Raw genomic sequence first — 25,879 nt, forward strand, 5'->3', positions numbered from 1 at the left:
AGTACCGGGGTCTGAAGTGAGCCACATGTTTCCAGGAGTATTTAATGCGGGAAAAACCCTCTCTCTGAGGAAACAAACCAACCAGGCGATGTGCCATTCTTTACAAATAAATGAGACAAATTAAATCAGGTTGGTGAGAAGGTCGTTTGCCACAGAAAGTATTTTGGGAAATTATCACCATGTGTATTTGGGAAGGGAACAGCTGTTAAACACATTTCTTTATACTTATTTCTATTCTTAAGTTAAATAAAAAAAAATAAACAAACGGTGATGAATTACTTCCAGAGTTTTGGGCGTTTAAAAAAAGCAGATGTGTCGATTACAGATAAATTGATTTATCTGTCTCATTAAGTCTAATGTTCGCATAAGTGAAACAACAAAACGCACCCTGACTACCTCCAAAACTTGCTGTCACATTTCGTTGCTTGATACTAAGGTTCTGTTCACATGGTTAATAATAATAATGAGGAATAAACACCATGCAAATGCGGTCTACGGAAATGTCACCGGTTCTCGCAAAAGTACTGAAGACGGAAAATCATTTATGGAAATGACGTAGTTGTGAGACTTCTTTGCCCGCTGCTGGGGTGCTCATTAGTAGGAAACTTGTATCCTTAGGCGGGTGGTGCTAATAACGCCCGCGTTACTGCACACGTCAGCTTAAAAAATAAACCGGAGACCAGAGGAGTAGGCAACAATTATCCAAATTAATAACGTGCCTTCGCTTTCTGGTGGGTGTTCTTTAATCTCAGCCTTTGATTCACTCGGAAATACGCTCGTAATGGGCGGGGAAGCATCACTGTCCCCAAGCCGATAAAGGGTGAAGTTGCTCCTCGAGTTTTTTGGGGGGTGAGGAGTGCCGGGGGGCTTCCCACGGGCTGTCCCGGCTTGGTCCGGCCCCTCGGGTCGAGGCAACAGGTGGTTCTGCCCCGGCTCGGGGGCAGCCCCGGCTGGAGGGGCGCTGGGTGTCAGGGCCAGGACCCGGCTCGCTGCCCCCCGACGGCTCATGCCCCGCCGTACCCCACAGCCAAGCTGTGGCTGCTCCTCTGCGGCTGGAAGCTGCGCGATGCCGGTTAAAAGGTGAGGTATTCCCACGTCTTGGCGTGGCAGCTTCCCCACGGGCTGCGGAACCCCACTGGGACAGCCCGCCGGGGCTGCGGGACAGTCGGGCCGGAGCCCCCCCGCCGCCCCCCGCGCCCATCGGCATGGTGCTGGGGCTCCCGATCTGCCCATGGAGGATCTCCTCCGCTTGCCAGAAGCCTGGCAAATTGTCCAAGGCTTTGTGCAGGTATTTACAGGGTTACCGAAATTAGGGGTTTAATCCGGTGCTTCCAGGACGGAACGCGTTTGGTGGGAAGAGCAACGCGCAAACTCCTCCTCTGGCTCCGCAGCTCGGAGGGGAAAGCGCCGGGCTGCTGGAAGAGGGGAGGTGAAATGTGGAGAGGTTAGTGGAAGTGAATGGAATGCGAGAACCGAAGTGCTCTCTCGAAGGGACTGTACTGAAGGAGGGGTCTCCAGCTCCGTGTATACCCTCTACTGCTATGTAATATTTGAATCCTTGAATAATTTAATTCTAAAATTTAAGTTGGGCTTTGCCATTACCTGATTTTAGCAAAAGCTCTGCCAGAGGGATCGAGCAGTGGAGAGTCCCCTCTCTTGTTCCCTGATCTTTGGCTTGGGGCTCCAGCGGCTCACGCGGTTCTTGGGTCCCCTCTCCAGGTTTTCAGTGGCGAGTTTAGTTTGTGAGACCTTCCTATAGAATAAACTAGTTCTGTGAGGCGAAGACAGGAATGCCGAGGCACTTCAAATGCGCTAGAAGGAGGACATCTCCTTTTTCGTCACTTCAGAGGACGACGCTGGCATTTGAGCTGACATTTGTAACCGTAAGCATGCAAACGGTAGAGATTTGGCTAGTGGAGATTTGGTGCGTCGCCATTGCAGTAGGCAAAGGCAGAACAAAAATTATAAGGGATCAATAAACTGGAAAAGAGCAAAACGTTTCAGATTGACTTGTAGGATGGGACCAGGAAATATTAGCTGGTAAGGCTGAGCCCTTTTTACCACGTGCATATGCTTACACCTCTGGTTTCCTACGGAACCGCCAGCGCTTGTGCAGTGCCATTAATAAATAAATAAATAAATAAAGAGACAAATATTTTTGGGGCGTTCCAAAACTGAAAGCCGGAGCTTAATGTATTCTGGAGACTTGAAAGGAACGAGGTCTTCCTTTGTGTCTGTTGCTCCGGGGGAGGGTGTGTGTCGGCTTGGCGCTGAACGCTGCCCACATCTACATATGTAAACCCAGCAGCGCTCTCCCCCCGCGCCGGCAGGATTGCGGGCGCTGGTAGCTCACAACAATGCTGCCAGACAATGCGAAATACGCGGAGCCTGCGCGGCCGCGGCGAGGGGAGGGCTGGAGCTGGCCAGTATTTAGCTCTTGACGGGGAAGGACCCAATTTGCGCACTGCCCGGCTGAGCCGCAGCCGCCCCGTCCTCCCGCCCCGTCATTGTCCCCGGCTGCGGCGGCTGGAGGGGTGGGGACACGCCGCAGCCAGAGGACGGTCCCCGCTCTGCAGAAGAAGGTGTAACGAGAGGCACTGGCAGCAGAAAAGGCTGCAAATCGCTGTCGTGTGGTTGCTATTAGCAACAAATCAGCTGAACAGCCTGCAAACCCCGAGCACCTAGGGCGGAGGTGGCAGGGAAAGCGCCGGGGCCGGGGAGGCCGGGGCCGGCGGGCGCTCTCCCGCGGGGACCTTCCCTCCAGCCCCGGGCTGCCTCCCAGGGGGCGGTCGGGCAAGGGCCGGGCAAGGGCGGGCGCTGCTGCCACCGCCGCGCACGGCGCTCCCGGAGAGGGGAAAGGCAGCCCACGTAAAACAGACAAAATGGCAGCCCGTGGCTGTAGGCATCCCTCTCGGCGCCGAGCGCCTGCCTCGCCTCCGCCGATCCCCGCTGCTGCCAGCTCCGCCGTGCCCCGGGGCTCTCCCTGCCCGCCCGCCAGGGAGCAGCGCCCCAGCCCGCTGTCCCCCGGGCCCCCAGGCGCAGCCCTTCGCCTTCCGCAACCAGCCCACCCAGCCTGGAGGCCAAACCCCATCCCTCCGGCTGGGACACGTCCCGGCCGGCGGCACCGGAGCACCCGGTGGCCGGCCGGAGCGGCGGCTCCGTGCCCCGCGCAGCCCAGCACTGCCCGCGGGCTGCTGGCACCGGCAACCCGCGGAGGATGTGCGCAGGTTCCGCACCCCGCGCAGCGACAGCTGCCTCGCAGGGGCGTCACTCACTGAGCACCCCAACACCTTGGCCATGCCAACACCTCGCCTTGCAGCAACCGCTTTCCAGTTGCTTTTGGGGTTTTTTGGTTTGGGTTTTCGTTGGGTTTGGGGTTTGCGTGGGGACTTTTTTCGTATTTCCCATTTGAAGTTTTCAGGTTGTGTATACAAGGCTGGTTTGGGGTATTTTTTGTTTTGTTCTGTTTGTGGGGGTGTTCTTTTCTTTTCTCTTTTCTTTTTTTTTTTTTTTTCTTTTTTGTGTGTTTTTTTGCTGTTTCTTTTTCCTTATTTAGGATCAGTCCATTTCAGAGGCCTTCCAACAGCCGCAGGACCTTCGGCAAAACGACGTTGTCTCACAGATCAGAGAGTGCCTCGTTGACGAGGCACCTCTCGAGCATCCCCAGCACATGCCGAGGGAGGAGTGAGCAAGGCCCGCGCTGGCAGGGCCACCCGGGAGCTCAGCGCTCCGCGGAGGCCCCGGGATGCGGGGCGGCGCCTCCCGGCCTCGGCCTCCTCCGCCGGGGATGCGGCGTGAGAGAGACACCGGTGGCCAGAGCCCGGCGCCGGGCGCGGAAGGGGAAGGGCCAAGGGCCGCCTCCACTACTGGAAAAGTGCCTCCCCGCCACCGGGGAGACCTCACCCGGCCGTTCCCTGGGGAATATCCCCCGCCACACCGTTGAGAGCACCGGCGCGGGGAACGCATCTGCCTTTCCCCGGCGATGGGGAACATGCAGCCCTTTGTCTCTCTAGACGAGGTGCGATATTCCACTGCGTGCCACGAAAATACAGGCGCCAAATGGCTACCGCGGCCCTCTCCCCTCTCCGGACGGGGAGGGCGCGGGTGTAGGGGCGCCCCGGGGCCCAGCCGTGCCCGGGGGAAAGGCTGGGGCCGGCCGGCCTCGGAGAGAGGCCGGGTCCCTGCGGCAGGGCGGGCGGGGACATGGGATTGCGGCGCCCCGCAGCTGGACCGGGAACGCCGGAAAGTCGCGTCCCTGTGCCCCCTTCCCGTTGCGCACATCCCCAGATGTCCGGGCTCGCTGGAGCACCCACCCTAGGGGCAGGATGCGTGGGGGAAGGCAGATGGAGGCGCAGGGCGGTGCGGGGGCTACGCCTCGGCGGAGGGCGGCGGCGGCCGGGTGTGCAGCCCGCCGGGCGTGCCCGCCTCCCCCCTGCCCGGCCCGGCCCGGCGGCGAACCGAGGCGCCGCACCCCGCCGCGGCTTCCCGCGTCGGCGGAGGCCGCTGGGTCAGCGCTGCGCGGGGGTCGCGGCGCGGCGTTGCGCGGTGCGGTGCGGAGCGGGGCGGCCAGGGGGGTCCCTGCGCGCCGCCAGATTCGAACGGGGCGCGCGGGGAAGTTCCGCGGGCGCGAGGCGGAAGAGCTGCGCAGGCGCAAGATGGCCTCTGCCCGGGCGGCGGCGGGGGGCGCGGAGCCGGGTCGGTGGCGGGGCGGCCCAGCCGCGGGCACCGGCGGGGGCCAGGCCCGGTCCGTGGCTCCGGCGGGGCCGAGCGGCACGGTTCCGAGCCTCCCGCCTCCCCGCCGCTGGAGACAGCGCAGAGCGAAGCGCGGTCGTACCGCAGCTCCCCACCGGCCTTCCGCGGGACGCGGCTGCCCTTCGTCCGGGCAGCCGGGGGCCCCTCGCACCCCGGAGGCGTTGCCCGCCTACGGCGCCGCCACTCGCGGCCTCTCCGCGGCCGCCGCTGTCCTGCCCGGCGTGCCCGCGGCTCCGCTGTAGCGCCCAGGAATGGAACTCCCGTTCCCTGCCCACCCCCGGCCGGGAAAACCTCCGTTTTCCACGGGAATTACGTGTCCTTCGTGCTTCACCCGTTACCGGCCTTTTTTTTTTTTTTTTTTTTTTCCCTTAATCCCACATCATCACTGTTAAATAAACACAAAAGTCCCATCCCCAAAAACGCTGAGACCGAAAGTTGCCCCGGTCCCTGCCGGGCTTCAGCGGTTTTTCTGTTGTCCTGGTGAGACTCCTCTGCTCCTCGCTTAGTCGTGGGGAAAGGCAGTGAAGGAGCCGGAGGTGGGAAAAAGTGCTCGCTGCCAGGACCCTTGCGATTCTTGAATTAATAAAGCACAAAGCGACCGTGGCTCGCAGCTCTCGGAGTGGGGCAACGACTTTGAACCGGGGAGAGCGGAGACCCGCGGCCCCGCGGGCGGGAGGGCAGGTTCTTCTCAAGGCGTCCTCTTGATAGGAGACCGGCAGAAAGCACGAAAAAGAAACTGTTCATAGTAAAATAAAGGAAATCCGTTTCAAGTACCCAGAGTAGAAGCAAGAACGTTAAAAATTAACAGCGGAAACAGGAAACACTTATCTGAGTAAACACTGTCTCAGAATTTCACCGTCTTAACACCGGGAGGGCGCAAGGTGCTCCCCGGGGCCGCAGCCTCTCGCCTGCCGCGGCGGTACCTGCCCGCCCCGCGCCGCACCGGGGGTGGGAACCGGAGCCGGGCACAGCGAGTAAAGCGATCCTCGTGAACCGGTTTTGTGGCAAAGATCGGAACTGCAGGAGTTCCTGCGTGGTGGGAGACGAACAGTCCAGAAGTGATGTGTGGAAGGCAGGAGCACAGCTCCCTGCCACCGGGCGAGGGGACGGGGCAGTCCGGGACCGCGGCGAGGAAGAAAACGGATGACAGAAGTGGAAAACAAGAGGTTTTGGCCTGGTACCGGCTCAGGGAGAACTTTTTTTGGCCGCGCTTTGAAAATCCCCTGCGAAACGGGAGAATCCTGGGCAGCTGCCCGGCGGCGGAGGAGGTGACCGGCGGGACGGCCTCGGCAGCCAGGGGAAGGACTCGCAGCATCGCTCCCGCTGGAGGACGCCTGCCGCTCGCTGTGCCTCCACCTTCGGGTTTCACTGCCCCCGTCATTAGCAGAAAACCGGAGAACGTCGCCTTCGGGTGGAGCTCCCCATATCCCGCCCGGTGCTGCCGGGCCCCCGGGGCCGCGGCGGGCGCCGCCTTTGCCCTGTCCCCTGCCCGCGGGACGCTGCCGGCGTCCGGTTGGTCCCCGGCGGTGCTCGCCCGCCGGCACCGGCCTGCTGCGAGGCGGCGGCGCAGGTTGTTCTGAGCAGCGCCGGGGGACAGACAGCTCGGGTTAGCCAGCTTGTCGTGCTCCTTGTCATTCTCTTCCTGCACATATCTGCATTCCTCCTCCCTGTCTCTGTCCGCCTTCTCCCGGAGCCCGAGGGGCTCTTCACGCTCCCTCTCCTTCGCCTTCCCCGGGGCTGGATCGTTACCGCCTCTCCCCCGTCCCGGCCCGACACAAAGCGCTGCTTGGAGCTGCGGGCAGCTCAACCAGGGCGGAAAATTGGGTCGGACAAGATAGAAACCCATCATTTTCCAGCGGGCACAGACCGCCCCTGCCTCTACCTTTGATCAGATGGCTTGTTGAAAAGCTCAGAAAAACGCAGCAGACCTCGGCTCTATCTCCCGATCTATAGAAATGCAACGTCGGATTATGGAAAGGTTCTTCTTACATATACCGAGCTGAGATTTCTTTCCAAACAGGGAGGATTGCCGTACGTTTGTAAGGGAACCCGTTCGCTGTGAAGCTGCAAAGGAAAGCCCTGTGAAACCGAGGAGGTCGAGAGCGAATTTCCAAGTAGAACACCAAGATGCTATCTTTGATCGTCCTCCCAATTGTGCTCAGCAATACATACACGCATCGCAGTGCCATCTGCCCGGGGCCAGCAGCAAAACAAAAGTTTCACATGGCAGCACAAACATCCTCGGCGGCTCCTGCAGCCCGGCGAGAGCTGCTGCTGAAAGCTTTTGTCTTTTTCGGACTGGAGATGTCAAATTGGGAGATGGTAAAAGCGCTGTAAGAACTCAGTAAACCTCTAAGGGATTTTTCCAAGTCCTCTTTCATTGCCTTATGCTTCACGGACACTCTACAAAGACCGATAATAGTTCCATTTTGATGCTAAAAGTTGTGATTATCAGCTACTTCCAGTATAAATAAGCTCGATTTGATCAACGTGCTAACGTACAAGCCTCTGCTGCAGGTTCGGGGCTGGTCTTTGAGTGAACTAATTCAACCAGTACGGTGCGATTAACTCACATAGTTGAAGGAATAGTGCCAAGATAGACATGGAGAGAGATATCTTTACATTAAGACTTATTTAGTTCCACTAAGGCTTTAATAGAAAGCCAGAGCAACACAAGAACCTGGCACTTGCCATCAGAAAAATCACGTTCTTCCCCTCCCAGGCAGTGCAGTTTAACAGGGGCCAGGTCTGCGGAAACAGGAGGTGAAACCTGTGGCTGACTGGGCTTTGGGAACACACCGTTTGCTAGTTTTCAAGAATAAGTCGGGGTCAAATAAAGAACAGCAAATGTTTTCAAGGCAGGCAACCAAAACAGATCCGGGCGATTTCTAGGCATTTTTCTGTTGTTGTTATTTCAGTGCTCTTCTGGTCACTGAAATCTTTTGTGCACCCAGAATGACTTTCAATGAGAACAAGATGTTTGTTCTTTAACACCACATTACCAACAGAGGTCATTTGCTATTTTTCAATGAATTATCCCTTTTATTTGTTTATTTCTTTGATCAGCTATAAATGAAAGTTATTCGTGTATATAAAACTGAAGTTTTTACTGTTGAAATTGAACTGTACATGTTTACTACAGGAAAAAATATCAACTCTTGTTTAACAAGACATTATACATCAATAAGCAAGAACCTTGTGGAGGATTTGCGATCACCTGGTCTATAAAAACAAGCAGGACAAATAACAGCAATTTATATGCAAAAGTAATGATTTAATGACTATAAGCAAGACAAAGCAATAAGAATTGTGCTTCTTTTGCAGACTGGAGACAATGAAATGTTTAACTACGATTTTCCCGTACAAACATGAAACAATATCCATATAGAATAAACACCCTCACAAATGTATAACTGATGGGTGATGAACACACACGAAGTTCGACCAAAGCAAAGCACAAACTGAAAAGTGTTCTGGGCTGTTCAGATTTTATGGTGGAAAAGTTCCTTCTACTGAGAAAAAAAAATCAAAACCAAAATACCCTTAGAAGCCTCTAATAAAATGCACCTATTTGCAGGCCATTAAAGAGGAGGCATTCTCCATGATTTATTTGAAATATTAAAGTACCTGTTAAATTTTAATGAAGTTAGTACTGTACCATATATGTATATATTAAAACAAATTTAGATAAAATGCCTTCACCCAGCCACTTGCTGGTTCCGTAAAATTTATACCAAATAGTTTATGGCTTCTCTAATGATTCCGTGTGCTTTTAAAAACACAGTCCCACCACACCAAATCATAAAAAGGTAATCAAACAGGTCAAAAACTTCCATGTCCATCAACTTTTTTTTACTTTTTTTTTTTTTTTTTTTTTTTTAATTCACTGCATCACTTCAGCATTTGGTAAAGTAAAAATATATCACTTGGAAAAGAGAGAGAAAAAAAAAAGAAGACAAAGCCAGTAAAATCCTTTCAAGATTGCCAATTGCCTCCCAGTTATATCAGAGACTCGAATGTGCTTTCCCAATACTGTAGCTCTCACACGCAAAGTGTTTCTTGCAGTATGAGCAAAGCTCAAACAGGCGGCATCTGCAAGGGTCGAACCAGTTTAGAAATTTAACAACCATATCATGAGTGCATGAAACACAATATTTTCTTTATAGTATTTATAAATATATCATACAATACTGTTTCCTGTTATGTCATATACCAATATGGCATTGTACAATAAGCATAATGCCATCTGATTCTTACAAAAGCGAATCATTTAAACAAGTCAGTAAATAAAACGGTAATACCCGCTTTTAGGCATACAGATTGTAAAACTGAAGTTTACTTTTCTTTTGATCGGTTCTGCGCAGCAACAGAGGAGTAAAAGATGCAACATAAGAATCAAAATGGCTAATACGCAAAAATTGTTATTCACAGTGACATGGCTACATATATGCATTATTCTATGCATATTCTTTCCGTTTTGTTGGATTTCAAGATGAAAAAGCACTTGCTTTCTACAGGTTCACAAAACAGCATAAGAACAATAACAATCGAAGAGAACGCAATGGAGGAGTTAGTCTGGATTAACAAACTACTTCCCGGGATTTGGATCGACTTCTGGAGACTCCCGAGTCCAGATGATGGGGGACGGAAACAGCTCCGCATCACTCAGAACAAGGTGAAGGTGTAACTTTTGTTTGCTTCCCAGTCCTCTGAAAACAATTTACATTTCAATCTTGCGTTTCCATTAACGTCCATCCTGAATGTCACCTAGTCCGCCTTTTATAGCCAAGTTCAGTGTCACTACAAAAGAAAGCAATTTGGACGAGAGTCACATGGATTAGCATCTATAAAGCTGTAATGGCATGGAGAGATCTATATAAAGGAGGGGCGGGGGTGGTAGCCTGGTTGGCACATCAACCAGATGAAGTGGCCGAGGAGCCATTTATCGATGTTTTCCGCGCTCTGTTGGTAAAGGAGGACTGGTGGTTACTGCTGGGGCTGCTGCTGGTGCCGTTCATGGTGCTGGAGATGTGGGGGAACTGGGGGTGAGGAGACTGGACCGGCGTGCTGGGGCTGGGCAAACAGGAGGAGGTGGAGGGGATGCCTCCCGCTGGGCTGCTCGCCTTGTCGCTCCCAGAGTCACTTTCCAGCTCCCCGCTATTATTCAAGCCTTCCCTCTGGTGACTGATCTTCATCCTCTTGCAAGTAGGTCGGACCCGGTATTTCAGGGGGAGAGGCCCGTTCTGCAAGGCAAAGGGCAGACCCTGGTAAGCGCCCTCCCCGGGCCAGGCCCCGCATCCCCCAGGAGGAGGTACACTGGAGACAGATACTCACCCTCCTCCAGGTATAGATGTAGGCAATATCCATTAGGGTGTAGTAGTCCTTCAGAGGCTCCTCTTCGTACATCACATCAATCTGTTCAAGACATGAAACCTTGCATTAGGGAGCACCCAGGCATTTACCCCTAGCATATGAGCGCTCTGAGGTGAAAGCAGCCCCGCCGTTACATATATCAGAAAACTGGGGGGGAAAAAAGCTATATTAAACCCAGCAGGGAATAGGGAATTTTCATATCTATTACATAGATACGAAGGAGCAATTTCTTAATAGCTAGATATTTACAGCATTAAGAAATTACAGAGTGTCACCAAACTGTCTGGATAGATATTTTAAAAATAATGTTCATAATCCCATCAACATATTGCACACACCAGAAATACTTGCTGGAACTGGCTGCAATGAGAAAAAGAGTGCTCACCAGCATCAGCGGGCTTAGAATAGCAAGGCTGGTTGCAAACCCAAAACTCCCTCTTTGCCCATAGGTACCTGGAAAGTGTTGGGTATGTCCATTTTACTCCGCAGGAACTTTCTTAGATGCATCACTGTCATTGCTGCTGGGCAGCGCAAGTATCTTTTGTCATTCACCTAATGGCACAGTAGAGAAAGTCAGTCTACTGAGAACAAGCCATTACTCCCACCAAAGTTGTATTCTCACATTTTACATAATCTGCTAGAAAAATGCACTTTATTTAATGATGAATTCTAATATAACAATTTCTGCTGCCTTAGAAGGAACAATAGAAAGGAGTGATAAATCGCAGTCCCAGATAAAGTAATTTAAAATGCAACTAATTTGTTACATAAAGATTTGTATGCCATACTAAATCCCTTTTCAGGATATATATGCATTACATAGTAATTTTTAAAATTAATTAATATATTTATTAAAATACAATTTTATTGCAGAATTTGACAAAAAACATATTCTGCTTTAAAATTAATACTGCAGGTATTTTTCTTTTACAAAGTTGCTTACATATCCTGTATGTAAGTTGTAAGCTGTATGAAGATGTTCTACCTCTTCTGTCCCTAGCGCCATGACAGGAGATGTCCTTCTCATGTTCTAGATACATGCACCTAGATCTTTTTCTCAGCTCCAAACCTGCCCCAAAAATATTTGTGTGTGTTATGTTTCCCCTGGAGTAAAGGAAAGTTATTTACCTCTTCCTTTGATTTTTCTTTCTCCTTATTTCCTTTCCGTTCCAGTCTGCGAGAAGAAATGAAACAATTACCACAAATAATAAATAGAGCTGCTCTCAGGTAAACATAAAATATTGCCATTCTGGAACTTGCCTATTCTGGTCAAAGAATTCAATGGATAAGCTTATTATCTCGTCGTCTGTTATAATTCTTTTGTCTTCGTCAGCCACTTCTCCCCTGTCTTCATTAGAGCCATTGGCAGCTGCGCAGAAATTTCCACAATAATTTACATTTTGAAATTCAAATCAGGAAGAATGGCAATTCTCAGTAACAAGAAAAAAAAAAAAAAGAAGAAAAAAGATCTCCATAGTAAGATTATGAATTAAAGCTACCTAACTGTTAAAACAATAAACTTTTATCACGCTGAATTTACTTCTTAAAATCACGTCACGGTACATGACATCATTTGTAAGTCAAAAAGGAAAGAGCAAAGCATCTAGGTCAATGCTACATTTATGGAAGTGCCAAACGAGAAGCTTTTACCATCAGCCGACGGATGAGCAGCATAAAAATCCCTTCTTCTTTTCATTTCATCTAGATGGAAAAGCATAGATTGTTCTTTTAGTATTTACTCTGTAACTCCTGGCAGCGACAGAGGATAGCAGTTCTGGTTTAGCTTTTCTGCTCTTGAGAAAAAGCCCGATTTAACTACTTACTTTTGAAAAGGCCTGGTACTAGCTTGTATACAATATCTTGGAGAGTTTTATCTGACCTGAAAAAACAAGAACAACCCCAAAACACAAAATTAAGCAGATGAAGCGATATTTTAGTCCAAGCAGCAGCTCCTCATTTATAATCTTTCACAACAATGAGGCATCTTCTACAAAGTGGGAGGCTAGTCATAAAAAGTTAACTTACAAGAGCTTGTAATCAAACTAACACTGCTCTAAATACCGCTATAAACCAAAACTCATCTCTGCTACCACAACTGAAAAAGAACTCTCTCACACTGAAGGAAGGCCTTAAAAACTACATCTCCTCCCTAAAACATAATGAGAGCAGAAAGTGTCATCAACAGGAAAAATAGTTCTGAAGGGAAAAGCGTGCTTTAAAGGCTTTTTGCCTCTTAGCTCGGGAAGTTTCAGCAAGAGTTTTCATGACTAGGGGCTACGACAGGAGCAAAGCTTGTTTGGGAGACAGAGAAAGTAGAGGTAAAAACTGTCGGGCTGGTCCCCATGAGAATGGGGGAGAGGGCAGAGGCATTGCATCAATGCCTGGCGTATGCAAAAAAGGACCAACAAAAACTTTCTGACTCGCATCCAGAGAAATCTTCAATTTCAATCAATAACAACACTCCAAAGAGAGAGCATACACACGAGTTAGCTTGTAAATTGACAAGTCCTTTCAGATTTAAATCGCAGACAGAGAGATAACATCGACAGGACTACCGCTGGTCTGCCCATATAAAGGGAAATCAGAGATACGGGATGCACGCTGCATCTTCCTCCTACCTTATGTTCAAAAGCGGTCGAGTTTTGTGAACTTGGACATCGCAGATGGGACAATACTTGCTGGTCTCCAAGTAACGCACGATACAGGTCTTACAGACTGCAAGTCAAACACAAAAGCAAGGCTTTTTTTAGGGATGGCCGAAGGTGCCGCTCAGCTGTGCATAGATCGAGGTGCGATTTTCTAAACTATGCAAGCTAGAGCAAATCGTCCATTATCAGCAGCGCGCTGCTTAAGCTAAACAAATACCCAAATAAGCTGCAATTACCATGAAAAGGAGACGCTTAGAGTACATATATTATTACTTTAACAAAGACCGTAGGGCCGTCGTCAGAAAAAACGGCACCGCGGCCGGGCCACCGATCTCCCCGCCCGCCGGGGCGGCGGAGGGGTGGCGGGGCCGAGCCCCTCGGGGGGTCTGGGCTTGGTGGGGGAAGAGGGGAGGGTGTTCCCGGGATGCCGGGAAAGGTGGGAAGCGGCGGGGGAACAACGCGGAGCGCCCGGTCGTACTTACAGGAGTGGAGGCACTCTATGATGGTTGTTGCATCAATGAAGTACCCGCCGCAGAGCACGCACATGAGATGGGGGTTTAGCTCGGTTATTTTGATTCTGGTGGTTCGGTGCATTTTGGCGTGGCGCGGGGCGGCTCTGGAAGACACACACACACAGAGGACCGATCAGCGGGGACCAGCGCGGCGGCGTCCCAGGTGCCGAGATCCGGCGCGTCCCCTTCCCCCGTGCCGCCGCATCCCCCGGCGCAGGGGAAGACCAAGCGCGGAAGGCGGCGGAAGACGGCAGCGGCGGCGGCGGCGCGGGGCCGGGCGGCGGGCGAGGGCCGGTCCCGAGGCCGGCGGAGTGTCCCCGCACCGCCCCGCACCGCCTCGGGCCGGCCTGGGCGCAGCCCCGCGGAGGCGCGGTCGCTCGGCGGCACCCACCGCGCCGCTCCCCGGCGGACACCGGCTCTCCCCGCGGCGCGGCGGGGCACCGGCCGGCTCGGGCTCCCCGGGCGGCTCGGCGGCGATGCGGCGGGGCGGAGGGGAGCTCCGGGCGGGGGGCCGGCCGGGCACCGGGCTGCCGGCGAGCAGCACAAAGGGGAACCAGCGCCTCCCGGTGCGGCTGCCCTGGCATTTCCGGAGAGCGGGGAGGGGCGGCGGGGGGGGAGGGACAGAGGGGGGGGACACGCACCTCGGAGCGGGGCCGGGCACCGGGGCGGCGGGGCCGGCCCGCGAGGGGGGTCCGGGCGGCTGCCGCTGCTGCTCGGTGCCGATCCGGATCTGCTCCGCTCTCCGAGGGGGTTGCTATAGCAACTTACACTTACACTTGGCATCCTGCCACCGCTGGGAACACACGAGAGCCGGGCGGGGGGGCGGCCGGGGGGGGCGGGCCGGGCCGAGCCGAGCCGGGCCAGGGGGTGGGACGCGGGGCCCGGGGGCTGGCGGAGGGGGTGGAGGAGCCGAGGAGCCCGCGGGGGTCTGGGAGCCCGGTTGCGAGGGGAGGGGGAGGGCGGGGAGGACGCGGGGGGGGGGGTCGCGGGCGGGGTCCGGATGCCGCAGCCCGGAGGGTGCCTGGGCGCGGTGCGGGGCAGCCGGGGCTGAGCCGGGCTTCGGGGTCTCAGCCCGGAGGAGGCGAGCGCCAGAGGCTCCTCCCGAGCCTCGGCCATTTCGGATCCTCTCAGGGGCCTCTCTCCACGTCGACTTGGTGCGAGGAGCTGGTCTGAGATCGCTCCTCTCCCCCTCCGCTCCCTCCCTCCCTCCGCCGAGCCACGCCGCGCTCCCGGGACCGAGCCCCCCGCACCGCCGGCGGGGTGCCGAGCCCCAGCTCCCGCGCCGCGCCGCCGGCATCCCCTCTCCCCTTCCCTCCTTTCTCTCCTTCCTTCCTTCCTTTCTCTCCCGCCTCGCAACTCTTTCTCCCTCTCTTTCTGTCCTTCCCCCCCCCTCTTTTGACTCTCGTTTGAAAAGCCTCCCGCGGACGAAGCGAGCGCGGTGCAAAGTTTTGCAAGAGGTGGAACGAGATTTGCAGCACCAGGGTAAGGTGTTGGGACGGGAGAAAACAAGTCTCCGGATCCTTAAACAACCCCCCTTTTCAGCAATAAAGCCCACCGAGGAGGTGGGGGGGAAAAGCCCAAACCGACTTTAAACGGTACATTAGTGACAACATGCGAAGGACCATGTGACCAGATCATTCCTAAAGCTAAATCAACACCTTGTCAACACAAAGCAGCTACAAGAGTGAAAAACAAATGTCATTTTCACAGTCTGAAACCCATAAACCCCCATCGGATGCACTGGCACCAACCTTAGATGCACACGTACTGTTCGAAATGAGAGGGAATTAGAGGTAGAGGGGAAAGTACGCCGGGGAAGAAAAAATAAACCTGTCAGCCACGTCAATTGCAGAGTAAATTGTTTTCTGTCAACCAGATCCTGAAAAACTTAACGTTAGAGCGCTGCTCCAACGCTAGCTCTCCACTTCCCCACGCCGGTGCTCCCAGCGCACCGGTTCCTGCCCTGGGTCCCCACTCCTCCCGAGGCAGAGCTTGCGAGCCGCCTCTCCCTGCAGCACCCGGCGGGCTGGAGGAGGCTCAGGATGCGGGGTGCTCCCCGGCCACTCGCAAACTTCGATGTTAAGCAGGGGGAAAAAGGAAAGAAAAAGGGGGGAAAAAAACCCCAACACAGCAAGCTTTCTGAAAGCTCTGAATTTCGGCCAAACTGCCCAGGACAGGGGTACAATATTCCTCAAGAAGTATGCACAGCGCCAACGAGCGACCCTAGCCAGGAAACTTCTCTTGCTGCCGCAGGAGAACCCTCGAGAGAGCAGCAGAGAAAACTCCCCAGCATCAAACTGCAGCCGGCCAGCACACGGAGAGGCGAAGTGCAAGGAGAACCGAGCACCGAGTCAGACCAGGTTCCCCGAGCTGCTCCCTAGCCCCTAGTGCGGGAAAGCGAGACCCCTGCTGCATGGTACTGCGGTTTAAATGTCGCTTCCAGGGTCCCTGACCTTCCACTTCTTACTACTAAACCGATCCCGAGGGTTTGCTATTCCCAGAGAAGGCAGAGCCCGGGCTCCTGCGCTTCTCCCTGAAGCGCCCAGTGCCCTGAAGCCGGCGGCTCTGGGGTCCCTTTAGGCACTTAGACATGGGCAGGCTGCTTTCACGGTTCTGTGTTTTATTTGTTCAAGTCACTACCTTATAATTCATAAATATCTGAACTAAAAAACCCAGCAGTGACCGAGGTCACGCAAGCCGGCTGACCGAGAATTCCTTCCCAGCCCTGACAGACTGGGACAAACCTTTCAAGACGCGTTTATTTCACGCAGGCGTAGCCCCTTCCTAAATGGAGGGGGATTAAATTCAACCGTGAAACCTGTTTTGTCGAAGCAACCCCTAAACGCGGATTATTTATTGGCCAAAGTTAGCACGTTTCCAACGTGCTGCGAGCTATCTTTGCAATCAGTGATTTTCCCCAGCGAGCCGAACCAGGCGCCCAACTTCTCCCCAGAAGCCACCCGTACAGGCACACGATCACGCGTGTCTGTGCCCGCGGGTGTGTAACAGGAGGGCAGCACGTTTTACTACACCAGCCTGAGCTGAACATTTCGGTACGAGGGAAACCCTTCCAGGGTTTTTTTTTTTAATGCTCGTGCTGATAGCACGGCGAATACCAGCACTTCACCAGTCAATACAAACACCCTCTTAACCAGGACAATATATATTTACACACTGACACACGGAACAGCTAAACGTAAAATACGCGGAGATAATGCTCGCTAGAAGTAAACACTGCCAGCCGACTGATTATTTAGAGGCCTTAAACGGGTTATGTCAAAATGAAGAAAAACAGAGGTGCATTCTCCTGCTAGGAATCAGCTACATTATTAAAAATCTATAAAGGCAATAGGCTATCAAACCTTGCTCGACAGGTCTCTAACAGAAAATACATACATAACTCCCAGAAGCATCGCTCGGGTAGGTTTGTGTACTTTGCACCCATCTCCTCTCGGAAAAACTCTTCACATCAGGAATAAAGCAGCCGTCATTCTGCATCTTCACCCACTATCAGTCAGAGCCACTTTTACTATCGAGCCTGTTATTACTCTTTCGCTTAAGAATGGCCACATATGTTTTAAAGGAGGGGACGGTGCTTCCTTCAGAGAGGGCACGCGGAGCTGGAATGTCTCTGCCCAGCCCTCTGGCAGCGAGGAAAGCCCTGAATATTGGCAATAGAGTGCTAAAGGACCCCAGCCCCTTAAATCGCCTCCCTGGAAGCAGGGGAAGGACACGATCTGCCTGCTTAAAAAATACACTAAAATGTGAATTTTGTACTATCTAAGCGACCAGGTAGGTCAAATCTTCGTGTTCTCTGGCAAACCGCAGCACCAGTCTGTCTCAGTTTCCAGGACGCGCTGCACAGAGGCACAGGGAGTAGTTTTACTGGACTCTATTTCCAGGATCTCCCTGGTCTTGGGACAGCCCCATACAATAAGTTGCTCTGACCACTACAAACCACGCCAAAAATTAAAAAAAAAAAAAATAAAAGAAAAAAATTTGATTTAAAAAAAAGAAATTGGGGGGAAAAAAAATAAAATCCTTTTCATACCAGGCTTGCCAATGGGCACACACGGCCAGGTTTTCCTCGACTTTTCTGGAGAGTGGAGGAGTGAATCAAAGTTTCTCGAGGCTGAAAAGTGACTACCTCACTTCCACAGAAATGCGATTTTTCTGCTGATTTTTACCTCATTATTTGCAAATATTCGCAGTAAACACAGAGGAACATCCCGCGTTCTATATTGCCAAGGCCACGCAATTCCAAGAAACAGACACCAGCAACTTTCCAGGGCTGCCCAAGAGCAGCACGAGGAGCCCACTCGTGACACCTCTAAGATGTGACAAAGGATTTCATGTAAAATTACCCTGCCCGGGCTCAGGAGAAACCCGAAAATACCAACCAGAGAAGAGACATGCAGAAATCCCCCCTGCGTCCCACAGACACATCACCTTTGCTCCAAAGGCTCCAGCAAACCGCACGCCCCAGCTCCCCAAGATCGCAGCCAAACTGCTACCCTCGCCCCCCCAAAAGAGTTCTTTGTGCTGGCCACCCCTCTCCCCTCACAGCAGGCGCAAACCCCCAAACTTCAGCATTTAGAGCAGAAATGTAAGAGGAGACATTGGAAACAACTGGGAACCGCCATCTTACAACCCATCCAATTTCACACAAGTACTTGTCCAACTTAAGTTAATAACATTTTCTGCTGGGCGCCCCGACGCCTAACAACCCCTCCAGGAGGATCGCTACCCCCCGCTGGCTCTATCTCTATAAAATGGGCGCGTTATCTGACATTTTAACCTCCCCCAGACACATTTATTTCGGGGAGGACTGAAATCACTTGACCCAGGCAGCTCCAGATTTCACGACCGTCCCTGTTTAATCAAAATCTGCCTTTAAACAAAGGGCGCTGAGGCCGGGCTGGCAGCAGGGTCTGGAAATATAAATATTCTCCTCGGGGGCCATGTGCACAGAAAGGTTTTAGGGGGCATGTGGAGAAAGAAAGGAACTAAAATTTGCAAATGTGGGTGCGCAACGCGAGCGAGTGCACAGGCTGCTGCTGCTGCTGCTGCGTGTCTATATGTGTGTGTGTGTGGCTGGAGCAGCCTGTCAGCGCTTTTCCCATACGGAGAGCTCGGGGGACACCTAGGCTCCCCTTTGCAGCCCCCAAACCGGCCGAAAACCGCCGCCGAGCCCCCTTCGCCCCCCGCCCTTGGTAAGGCGACACCTCGCTTCATACGTACCCGGAAAACGGAGCCGGTGGGTGATGATCGGAGCGGCCAAAAAAGACAATGAAAGTTAAAAGTCGTTCAGCAGAAAATGAATGTGAGCCAAGCGGCCATCTTGAAACGAACTGCAGACGCTGTCAATTGCAATAAGCTTATTGCCGCCGCCGCCGCTGCGCTCCGCGCATTTTAGTTACAAAACACCCGGGTTTCCTCCGCTCGTCCACCGGCCCTTCTCGCTCCCTCTCGCTCTCTCTCCCTCCGAGTTCACCGCCCCGGCGGCTCAGGCGCTGGGAGCGCAAAGTCTCCCCGGTCCGGATGGGTCCTCTCTCCACCAGCCCATTGTCTCTCCCTCTGCCCCCCGCTCCGCCTCGCGGCCTCGCTCGCGTTCCTCTTTTTATTATTGCTGTTATTAGTACGAGTATTATTGTTGTTGTTATTTCATAGTTGGTGGCGGGGACCCGGGGAGGGAAGGAGGGCGGGCGGGCGGGCGGGCGGGCGGGAGGAGGGCGGAGGAGGGAAGAATGCAACGCTGAAGGCACACACTGGAAACTGACACCGTCCCCAAAATGGCTCGGAGTTCGCCCGCCCCGCCAGCGTCACGTGGGGCGCCTCATTCCTTAAGGGCGGCCTGGGAATTAGCGGCGCTGCCGCCGGGGCCCGGCAGCCTCCCCGTGACCCAATCCCGCAACCCGGCCGCCTCCTCCCCCTCCACCTCCCCCCTCCCTCCCTACACTCCCCTCCCCCGCCCGCCGCCCCCTCCTCTTCCCTCCCTCCCTCCTTCTCCTCTCCCTCCCTTCCCTCCCTCCTTCCCTCTCTCCTCCCTCCCCTCCCCCCGGCCCTGCACGCGCTCGCCCGCGCGCCGCCGATGCCTCCTTTTCCCCGCCGCGCCTCCCGCCCGCCCCGACCCCCGGCCCCGATCCCGCCTTCCGCCCCCCCACCCCCCGCCCCGCAGCAGCCCGATGCCTCCTTCCCCGCGCTCCCTCCGCCCGCACCGTCGCTCCCGTTCAGCCCCTCCGCTCCCGGTCCGCGCCCTCACCGCCCATCGCTCCCCCCCGAGCTGTCCCCCACGTCCCGCGCCACACCCCCCCCTAAACCAACACGTTTCCCCCCCCCGTCGCTCCCCGCACCCGACGTGGTGCGTCCCCCGCCCCGCCCGGCGCTGCCCTCTCCATCCTCGCCGCGCCGCAGCCCCCCTGCCCGCACACCCGCCGGCTCCGCACGCCGCCCGTGCCCCTTCTCCCGCCGCCCTCGCCCCCTTCCGCGCACTTGTTGCGCCCCGCACGCCCCGGACCGAGCCCCCCGCGGGGCACCGCGCCGCGGCCTCGCGCCCCCGCCGCCTCGTGCGCGCTGCCCTCCGCCCGCACGCGGCCGCGGGACTCGGCGGGGCCGCCGGCGTCGGGGCGACGCGTCCCCTCGGGGCCGCGCCGAGGCTTCCCCGCCCCGAGCGGCGGCGGCAGCGGGTGTCGCGGGGACCCGCGGTGTTACCCGCGCCGCGGGGGGACGGGGAGCGCCGGGCGCTGCCACCGCTGCGGGCGGAAGGGAAGCGGGGAAACCCTCGCCGGCGCTCGCCGCCGCCGCGGACAAGACGCCGCCCGCAGCCCGGGCGCGGAGCAGCGGGGCGGGAAGAGCCCGGCCCTGCGCCGGGCGCCGCGACGGGGCGAGGGCCCGTCCGCCGCCGCGCTTCTTCCGCGGGGCCGCTGTGCCCCCGCCGGCAGGTGCGGGCGCGCTCCGCGGCGGCCACCGGCGCCGGGACGGCCCAGGGCGAGCAGGAGAGGACGGCAGCGGCCCCGCCGGCGGGCGCGGAGCGGCCCCCCGAGGACGGGAAGACGCCGTCGGGCTGGAGCCGACACCCGGCTCCGCTCGATCCTGCGGGCTGCGGCTTTCCGTGGGGCGCCTCGGCCCCGTAGAAGGCTTCTGCAGCCCTTCTTGCCTCCCGCGCCGGCCCAGCCGCCGCTCTTGCAGAGGATTCAAGATCGGTTGGAGCGAAATGACAAATCGCGGTGGGCAACGGAGCAAACGCGCCGCGGCAGCGGCACAGGGGGACGGGACTTTGGGCTCACAAAGCCGGTCTAACGCTTAGCACCTTACTGTTAGGTGCAGCTCGTTCACCCACAGAGCATGCAGAACAGGAGCGAATAAACTTTATTAGATCCCACAGAAAAATAACCCGTGGCCATTCTAAAAAATTACAAAATAAAAGAGAAGGAATGCTTTGAAGACATGGCACGTAGGCAAATATTTAACACGAGTTAATAAAAAAAAAATGACCCGAGCACGGAATACCAAGTGTGGTCACAAAAACCAGTTATTTCACTTAATTCGCGTCCAAGGACTTAAAAAAAAAAAAAGAAAAAAAAAAAAAAGGAAGAGTTTGCATCAGGAGATGAAGGACATTTGTCATTTAGAAGACACTCCTAGGAATGAGAGTAGGAATGAGAGCACTTCAGCTCAGCAGGCTGACACCTTCCTTCAGTCACATCTGAGACGCTCTTTCTAGACTTTTTGCAGCATCTTTTAGTTTTCCAACTAAATCCTAAGAGATGAAACACTGCCTTAGGACATACATTTTTTTCAAAGGTCAGCTAAAGGAACACAGTATTTTTTTTTTTTATATATATATACACACAGAGAGGCAAGGGAAACCAGCACCTTATATCACAAAGAAATGTTGCAACCGATGAACAACGCCAGCAAGCCATTAAACAGCTCCCTATTTTAGCATGTAGGAAGAAAAGCGGGAACTGAAGGAACACACCTTTTAACGTATATCATCTACTGAAACGGATCACTTATTCTCAACACAAAGATTTTCTCTTTAGGATGGCTGAGCTGACACTGCTCTGGGCTTTGAAGTACTACAGACATCTCTAAAATACTGAAAATATTTTGACTGCAATTTTGTACTAGGATCATTCTCCAGCCAAAGCACCTCACATTTACCTAAGTCAGCAACCGATCAAAAACACCCATTAGCAAGACAAGGAGAACTTTTGAGACACGCATTGAAAAAGCAGAGGCGTAAACCTGAAGTTTTAATATCTCGCTTTTCTTTCCCCCTCCCAAGCCCTCTTCCCAAACCTCCACAGTTTGGTCACTTCCAAGCATTACAATACCTCCATTGTTCAGTTACACATTTAAATCGCTAAACAAAGATCAACGTTTGTTTCAGGACATTTCTTACATGTCATTTACACCACTGAAGAGCCTTCAGTTTGTTCTCTACTTTCAATCATGACACGTTTAAATCACTGATCCAGCTTCTTTAATCATTTATCCAAAGCACGGGAAATCAGTTTCAGAAAAATGATATATATATATATAACATTTCATAACTTATATAAGTTATATACAAGTTATGAAAATAGACAGGATATTTATGCACACATGTAAAACACTCCCCATGCAACTAAAATCAATTACTTTGCAACTTTATTTGAGGAGACAAGAAAAGTACACTTGGATAATTTTAATAGAAGATTCTTCTCTCCCCTCCTGGTCCTGGAGATATAGATATATATAGATTTTTTTATTTTTTATTTTTAATAATAATATATATTATTTCACTTTGTTTGGCAAGTTGTTAAGAACATTTACATCCACAACTGGAGCCAAGCATAGAAACAATAATGAAGGAAAGAAGTACCTGTAACTGCTCCATCGTGCAACTAAAACTAACATCTGGGTGTGATCCTGAATCACTGTTCTGAAGAAAAAAAAAAACCAAAACAACAAACAAACAACAATGCCTGTTTTATTAACAAAAATACAGTGAAATTACTTTGTTTTCCTCTGAGGGTGCTGGGGGTACAGTACCTCTACGTTTAAGGTCACCAAGTAGGAAGGTTGGTAAGTTTTATGAAGTTGGTTGTTCTAAATTAAAGCCAAAGAGCACAGGGAAAAGTCAGGTCACAGCACCAAAACAGACTACAGAAACCCCTCTCAATGTGTTCAGATTACCTTGATCTGATATTCCAAGCGCCAAGACACATCAGTTATATGTACAGGAGATCTGCCTATGCTGAAAGACACAACAGTTACAAGCTCCCTACGCTACAAGAGAACATCACTTTCTCAAACCGTCCATCAATAAGGAACTTTTTCACCATCCTTGTAAAACTTCTTGAAAAGTTCAAAAAGTTTCCTTAATAGTAGAATTATGAAAAGAGGAGGAAAAGTTTCAACAGCTGGTTGCTAAAGTTTGTAAAAAATGTGCGATTTGTTTATTATTTTTTTTAATGGAACAATATTTCTGACTTTAATCACCTAAGCATGCAGAGGTGTTTTCCAGGACAGTTTCAAAGTAGCTGTAATTGCAACTACATATCTGTGCTGACCGACTGACCTACCTTCCCAACAGGATTTCCAACGCATCCTTGTTTTTCTGGAAGGAAAAAAAAAAAAAAAAAAGATACAAAATTGCTCAATAAATTCCTATGAGAGAAAGAAAACATAAACATGTTAAAATTGGTTTAAAAACCTGATATTCGGTGCAAAACTGTTCTATTCTCTCTTTATCCAGTTTACAGTCTTCTAGACATGCGCTAGAGGGAAAAAGAATTTATGAGTTTTCTGTTAACATTAGCTCAGCAGTACAGTTTAAAGTAACAACCGCTGGAAAAATGGGGTAGCTTTGAAGTATTAGTACCTTATAGCAGATACGTCGGCTTTCTGCTTTCCTGCCTCCAGAATACACATGGCAGCCGCAGCATGGCAATGTTTTAATACCGTGGGGTCAATATCTTTCAGGTCTGGATCGTCTAAAACAAATGCATTACTGATGACACACTTGCATGCCAAATCCCAGCACACGGTACCAAGAGCTGCTGCTCGCCCTTTGAACGGCACCTTTCCCACAAAACCTCCAAAAGGGAACACATTTAGGGGTTTGGAGCAAAACCACGGAGCAAGCAGGCAAAGTGCGAGGAGGAGGAAGAAGAGAGGAGCTGAAGCACTGGCGGGTGCAAGCCGTGCCAGGCGGGGCTGCCCGGCGCTGCACGCCCCGCCGCCTCGGTATCTCCTTCCCATTAAAAAAAAGGAGCTAAAAAAAGGATAACAAAAGGGGAAACCTCTATTTCCTCCCCCCCGAGCCCGGTCCGCGCCTCTCCGAAGCCCGTCGCCAAAGGCGAGCAGCGGAGCCGGATTCCCCGGTCAGGCGGGTCACGGGGGCTGCCCGCCGGCCCCGGCCGCACCGGCGCATCGCTCCCTCCGGCCGCGGTGTCATTAACAAGGCGACATTAATTGCGCGACCGCGTACCCCCGCGGCGGGGTGGCCGTAGGAAGCGTCTCCACGCGAAACAAAACCACGGGCGGAACGGAGCGCCGGCGGAAAACCACCTCTGTGCCCCGCTTCACGGACACGAACACGGGGGGGGACCCCGTCCGGGGCCTCCCCCCCCCCGTCGGGAGATTTAAGGTCGCCAGGTTTAATCGCTACCGAAGCGTGCGCGCATTAGCGCTGACACCCGCGCAGCGGCAGCCTGGAGCCGTCCACGGGCGAGACCCCCCCCGTGCCTGACTGCGGAGCGCCGGGACACCCCCCACGGGCTTAACACGGCACGGACACGCGTGTACGCTGCGCGCTCCGCTCCGCCCCGCCGCGTCTCGCCGCGCCTTACCCAAGCCTTGGTGGGGGTGCCCGAGGAGGAGGCTGCGGAAGGCGGCGCGGAGCAGAGCGGCGTAGGGTCGGCGGGGGAAGCGGCGGGGGTCGCCCAGCAGCCGCCACCCTCCCTGCGCGTACGCCGACAGCTCCATTGTGGGCGCCGTGACCTTCGACACGCGCCCACGTGACGCGCGCGCAGCTGATCGCCGCCACGAGGCGGAGCCGCCGCTAAAGGCGGAGGGACGCGGGGGGGGGGGGGGGGAAGCGGGAGGAGGCGCCGATCGTCGAGGTCCCCTCGACGATCGGCGCCTCCTCCCGCTTTCCCCCCCCATTCCAATGTCTTTAGAGGTTTATTTCTGGATAAAGTGCCCATATATCATTAAACCCCGAAAGTGCTTATGTGGGGAATGCGTCTTTAAAGCTCTGAAATCCACAAATCCAAGCCATACGTTTCCATCTACCCGCTTGAAACGTCAGGAATAGAACCCGACGCCTTTCCCTACGGGTTGTTTTGCTTATGAAATGTCTGCCTATCTGTGTCTCAAGATACCCCCTCTACCGTGGTTATAGTTCTGTGCATCCAACTGCATTATCACTTTTTTAGCTGTAGTTATGGCCAGCTGAATTTCAAGTTTGTAATCAAAATAGTGGCATAACTAATATTGCTGTAGCGTTTTGGTAAAGGCTTTCCATGTTTTCGACGTGCATAAAATAGTGACAGATAATACAGCCTTCACTGGTGATACAGCAGAGACATACAAATGCTATCTAAAAACATCTCCACCTATAGCTAACAAATTCCTAACGTGAGGCATTAACCTGTTGTGTTTCCATTTTACTTTTTTACATATTGAAACATTGTCATGGTCCTCAAAAGAAGTTAATGTTACAAGTAGGTAATGAAATGGCACGTGTTTATATGTCAGCTAAAGACCAAGTTAGGGCTGATCTCAGAAAACATAGCTAAAGGCCTTACTATGTCTTGACGTACAAAACATTTGAAGCTGAAGTATACAAAATGTTTCACATCTCACCTTTTTACTTGCACGTGGCTATTCTGGATGGACAAGAACATTACTGTGTAATCTGGCCTTCTTTATTGGACAAACACTTCTGCCGTACATTTCTGAAAGGGGAATTCAATGTTGAAAGCTGCTCAGCCTATTAAAAATGAGTAAAAGCTAAAGGCATCTGCCAGATTCATGATTTTAAAATAACGTCTATATAAGGTCCTTTTTTCCCCCACTACAGACACAGACAAGACGAAGTGCAAAACCAACCGACTTTGCAAATGATTGCCAAATATGTCAAATAACAGAAAAACAGAGCATTTTCCCCTGTAAATGTTTGATGTTAATTGACTTTAATAGCTAGCAGATAGCAGTACTTACAAAGTATGATATTCCAGAGTACCTTCATGTAAACCAGCGAGTATAGCCTGCTCTTTCAATCATGTGCCGACCTGTGCTGCAACCCATTTGCAGGTTGACGGTGCTGTCAGAGGACCACACTTCTTCCTAGAAAAGAACTTTGAACAAACACATTTCATTTCACCCGAACTATTCACAGTAATTGAGTGGTAGCTGATTTAATCAAAAAGCTGTTAGGAATTTTGTATCTGTATCCACAGCTCTCGCTAATTACAGTCAGTCATCTAAGAGCTCAGTCTGGCTTTGGAAGCCAGTTCAAGTTGTGTTGCAGCAGGAAAGGGTAAGATTAGGCTTTATCACATCTCACCACATCACATTTTACGTTTATTTGAATCATGC

General features: G+C 52.9%; 2 protein-coding genes across 4 annotated transcripts; both read right to left on the minus strand.

Moving 5' to 3' along the window:
* Positions 1 to 7,842: 7,842 nt before the first annotated feature.
* On the minus strand, positions 7,843 to 19,062 carry BMI1 (BMI1 proto-oncogene, polycomb ring finger). Of its 2 annotated transcripts, none has more exons than XM_030498743.1 (10): positions 18,527 to 19,062; positions 13,256 to 13,389; positions 12,744 to 12,840; positions 11,949 to 12,004; positions 11,776 to 11,826; positions 11,386 to 11,494; positions 11,254 to 11,299; positions 10,579 to 10,677; positions 10,087 to 10,167; positions 7,843 to 9,995 (listed from the first exon to the last, which is right to left on the minus strand). In XM_030498743.1, the coding sequence occupies exons 2-10, from the start codon at positions 13,365 to 13,367 to the stop codon at positions 9,666 to 9,668; spliced, it is 981 nt and encodes a 326-aa protein (XP_030354603.1). In that variant the 5' UTR covers positions 13,368 to 13,389; positions 18,527 to 19,062; the 3' UTR covers positions 7,843 to 9,665. The 2 variants fall into 2 exon arrangements, with proteins under 2 accessions (XP_030354603.1, XP_030354604.1); XM_030498744.1 differs by lacking the exon at positions 18,527 to 19,062 and adding an exon at positions 13,927 to 14,026 and having other exon boundaries at positions 9,585 to 9,995.
* Positions 19,063 to 20,630: 1,568 nt separating this feature from the next.
* Positions 20,631 to 24,297, minus strand: COMMD3 (COMM domain containing 3). Of its 2 annotated transcripts, none has more exons than XM_030498746.1 (8): positions 24,127 to 24,297; positions 23,157 to 23,268; positions 22,989 to 23,052; positions 22,858 to 22,892; positions 22,469 to 22,529; positions 22,325 to 22,381; positions 22,155 to 22,214; positions 20,631 to 21,044 (listed from the first exon to the last, which is right to left on the minus strand). In XM_030498746.1, the coding sequence occupies exons 1-8, from the start codon at positions 24,260 to 24,262 to the stop codon at positions 20,985 to 20,987; spliced, it is 585 nt and encodes a 194-aa protein (XP_030354606.1). In that variant the 5' UTR covers positions 24,263 to 24,297; the 3' UTR covers positions 20,631 to 20,984. The 2 variants fall into 2 exon arrangements, with proteins under 2 accessions (XP_030354606.1, XP_030354605.1); XM_030498745.1 differs by lacking the exon at positions 20,631 to 21,044 and adding an exon at positions 21,924 to 22,009.
* Between the last annotated feature and the right edge of the window lie 1,582 nt (positions 24,298 to 25,879).

Source organism: Strigops habroptila, chromosome 1 (genome assembly GCF_004027225.2).
Source record: "Strigops habroptila isolate Jane chromosome 1, bStrHab1.2.pri, whole genome shotgun sequence".
Lineage (NCBI taxonomy): Eukaryota > Metazoa > Chordata > Aves > Psittaciformes > Psittacidae > Strigops > Strigops habroptila.

Coding starts and splice junctions, on each gene's coding strand:
- BMI1 (XM_030498743.1), bottom strand. CDS start 13,367: ATGCACCGAACCACCAGAATCAAAATAACCGAGCTAAACCCCCATCTC. Junction 12,841..13,255: donor CATAGAGTGCCTCCACTCCT/GTAAGTACGACC, acceptor TTTGACTTGCAG/TCTGTAAGACCTGTATCGTG. Junction 10,678..11,253: donor AAGAAAAATCAAAGGAAGAG/GTAAATAACTTT, acceptor CTGTGCCATTAG/GTGAATGACAAAAGATACTT.
- COMMD3 (XM_030498745.1), bottom strand. CDS start 24,262: ATGGAGCTGTCGGCGTACGCGCAGGGAGGGTGGCGGCTGCTGGGCGAC. Junction 23,269..24,126: donor GCACCCCCACCAAGGCTTGG/GTAAGGCGCGGC, acceptor CATTTGTTTTAG/ACGATCCAGACCTGAAAGAT. Junction 23,053..23,156: donor GCCGACGTATCTGCTATAAG/GTACTAATACTT, acceptor TTTTCCCTCTAG/CGCATGTCTAGAAGACTGTA.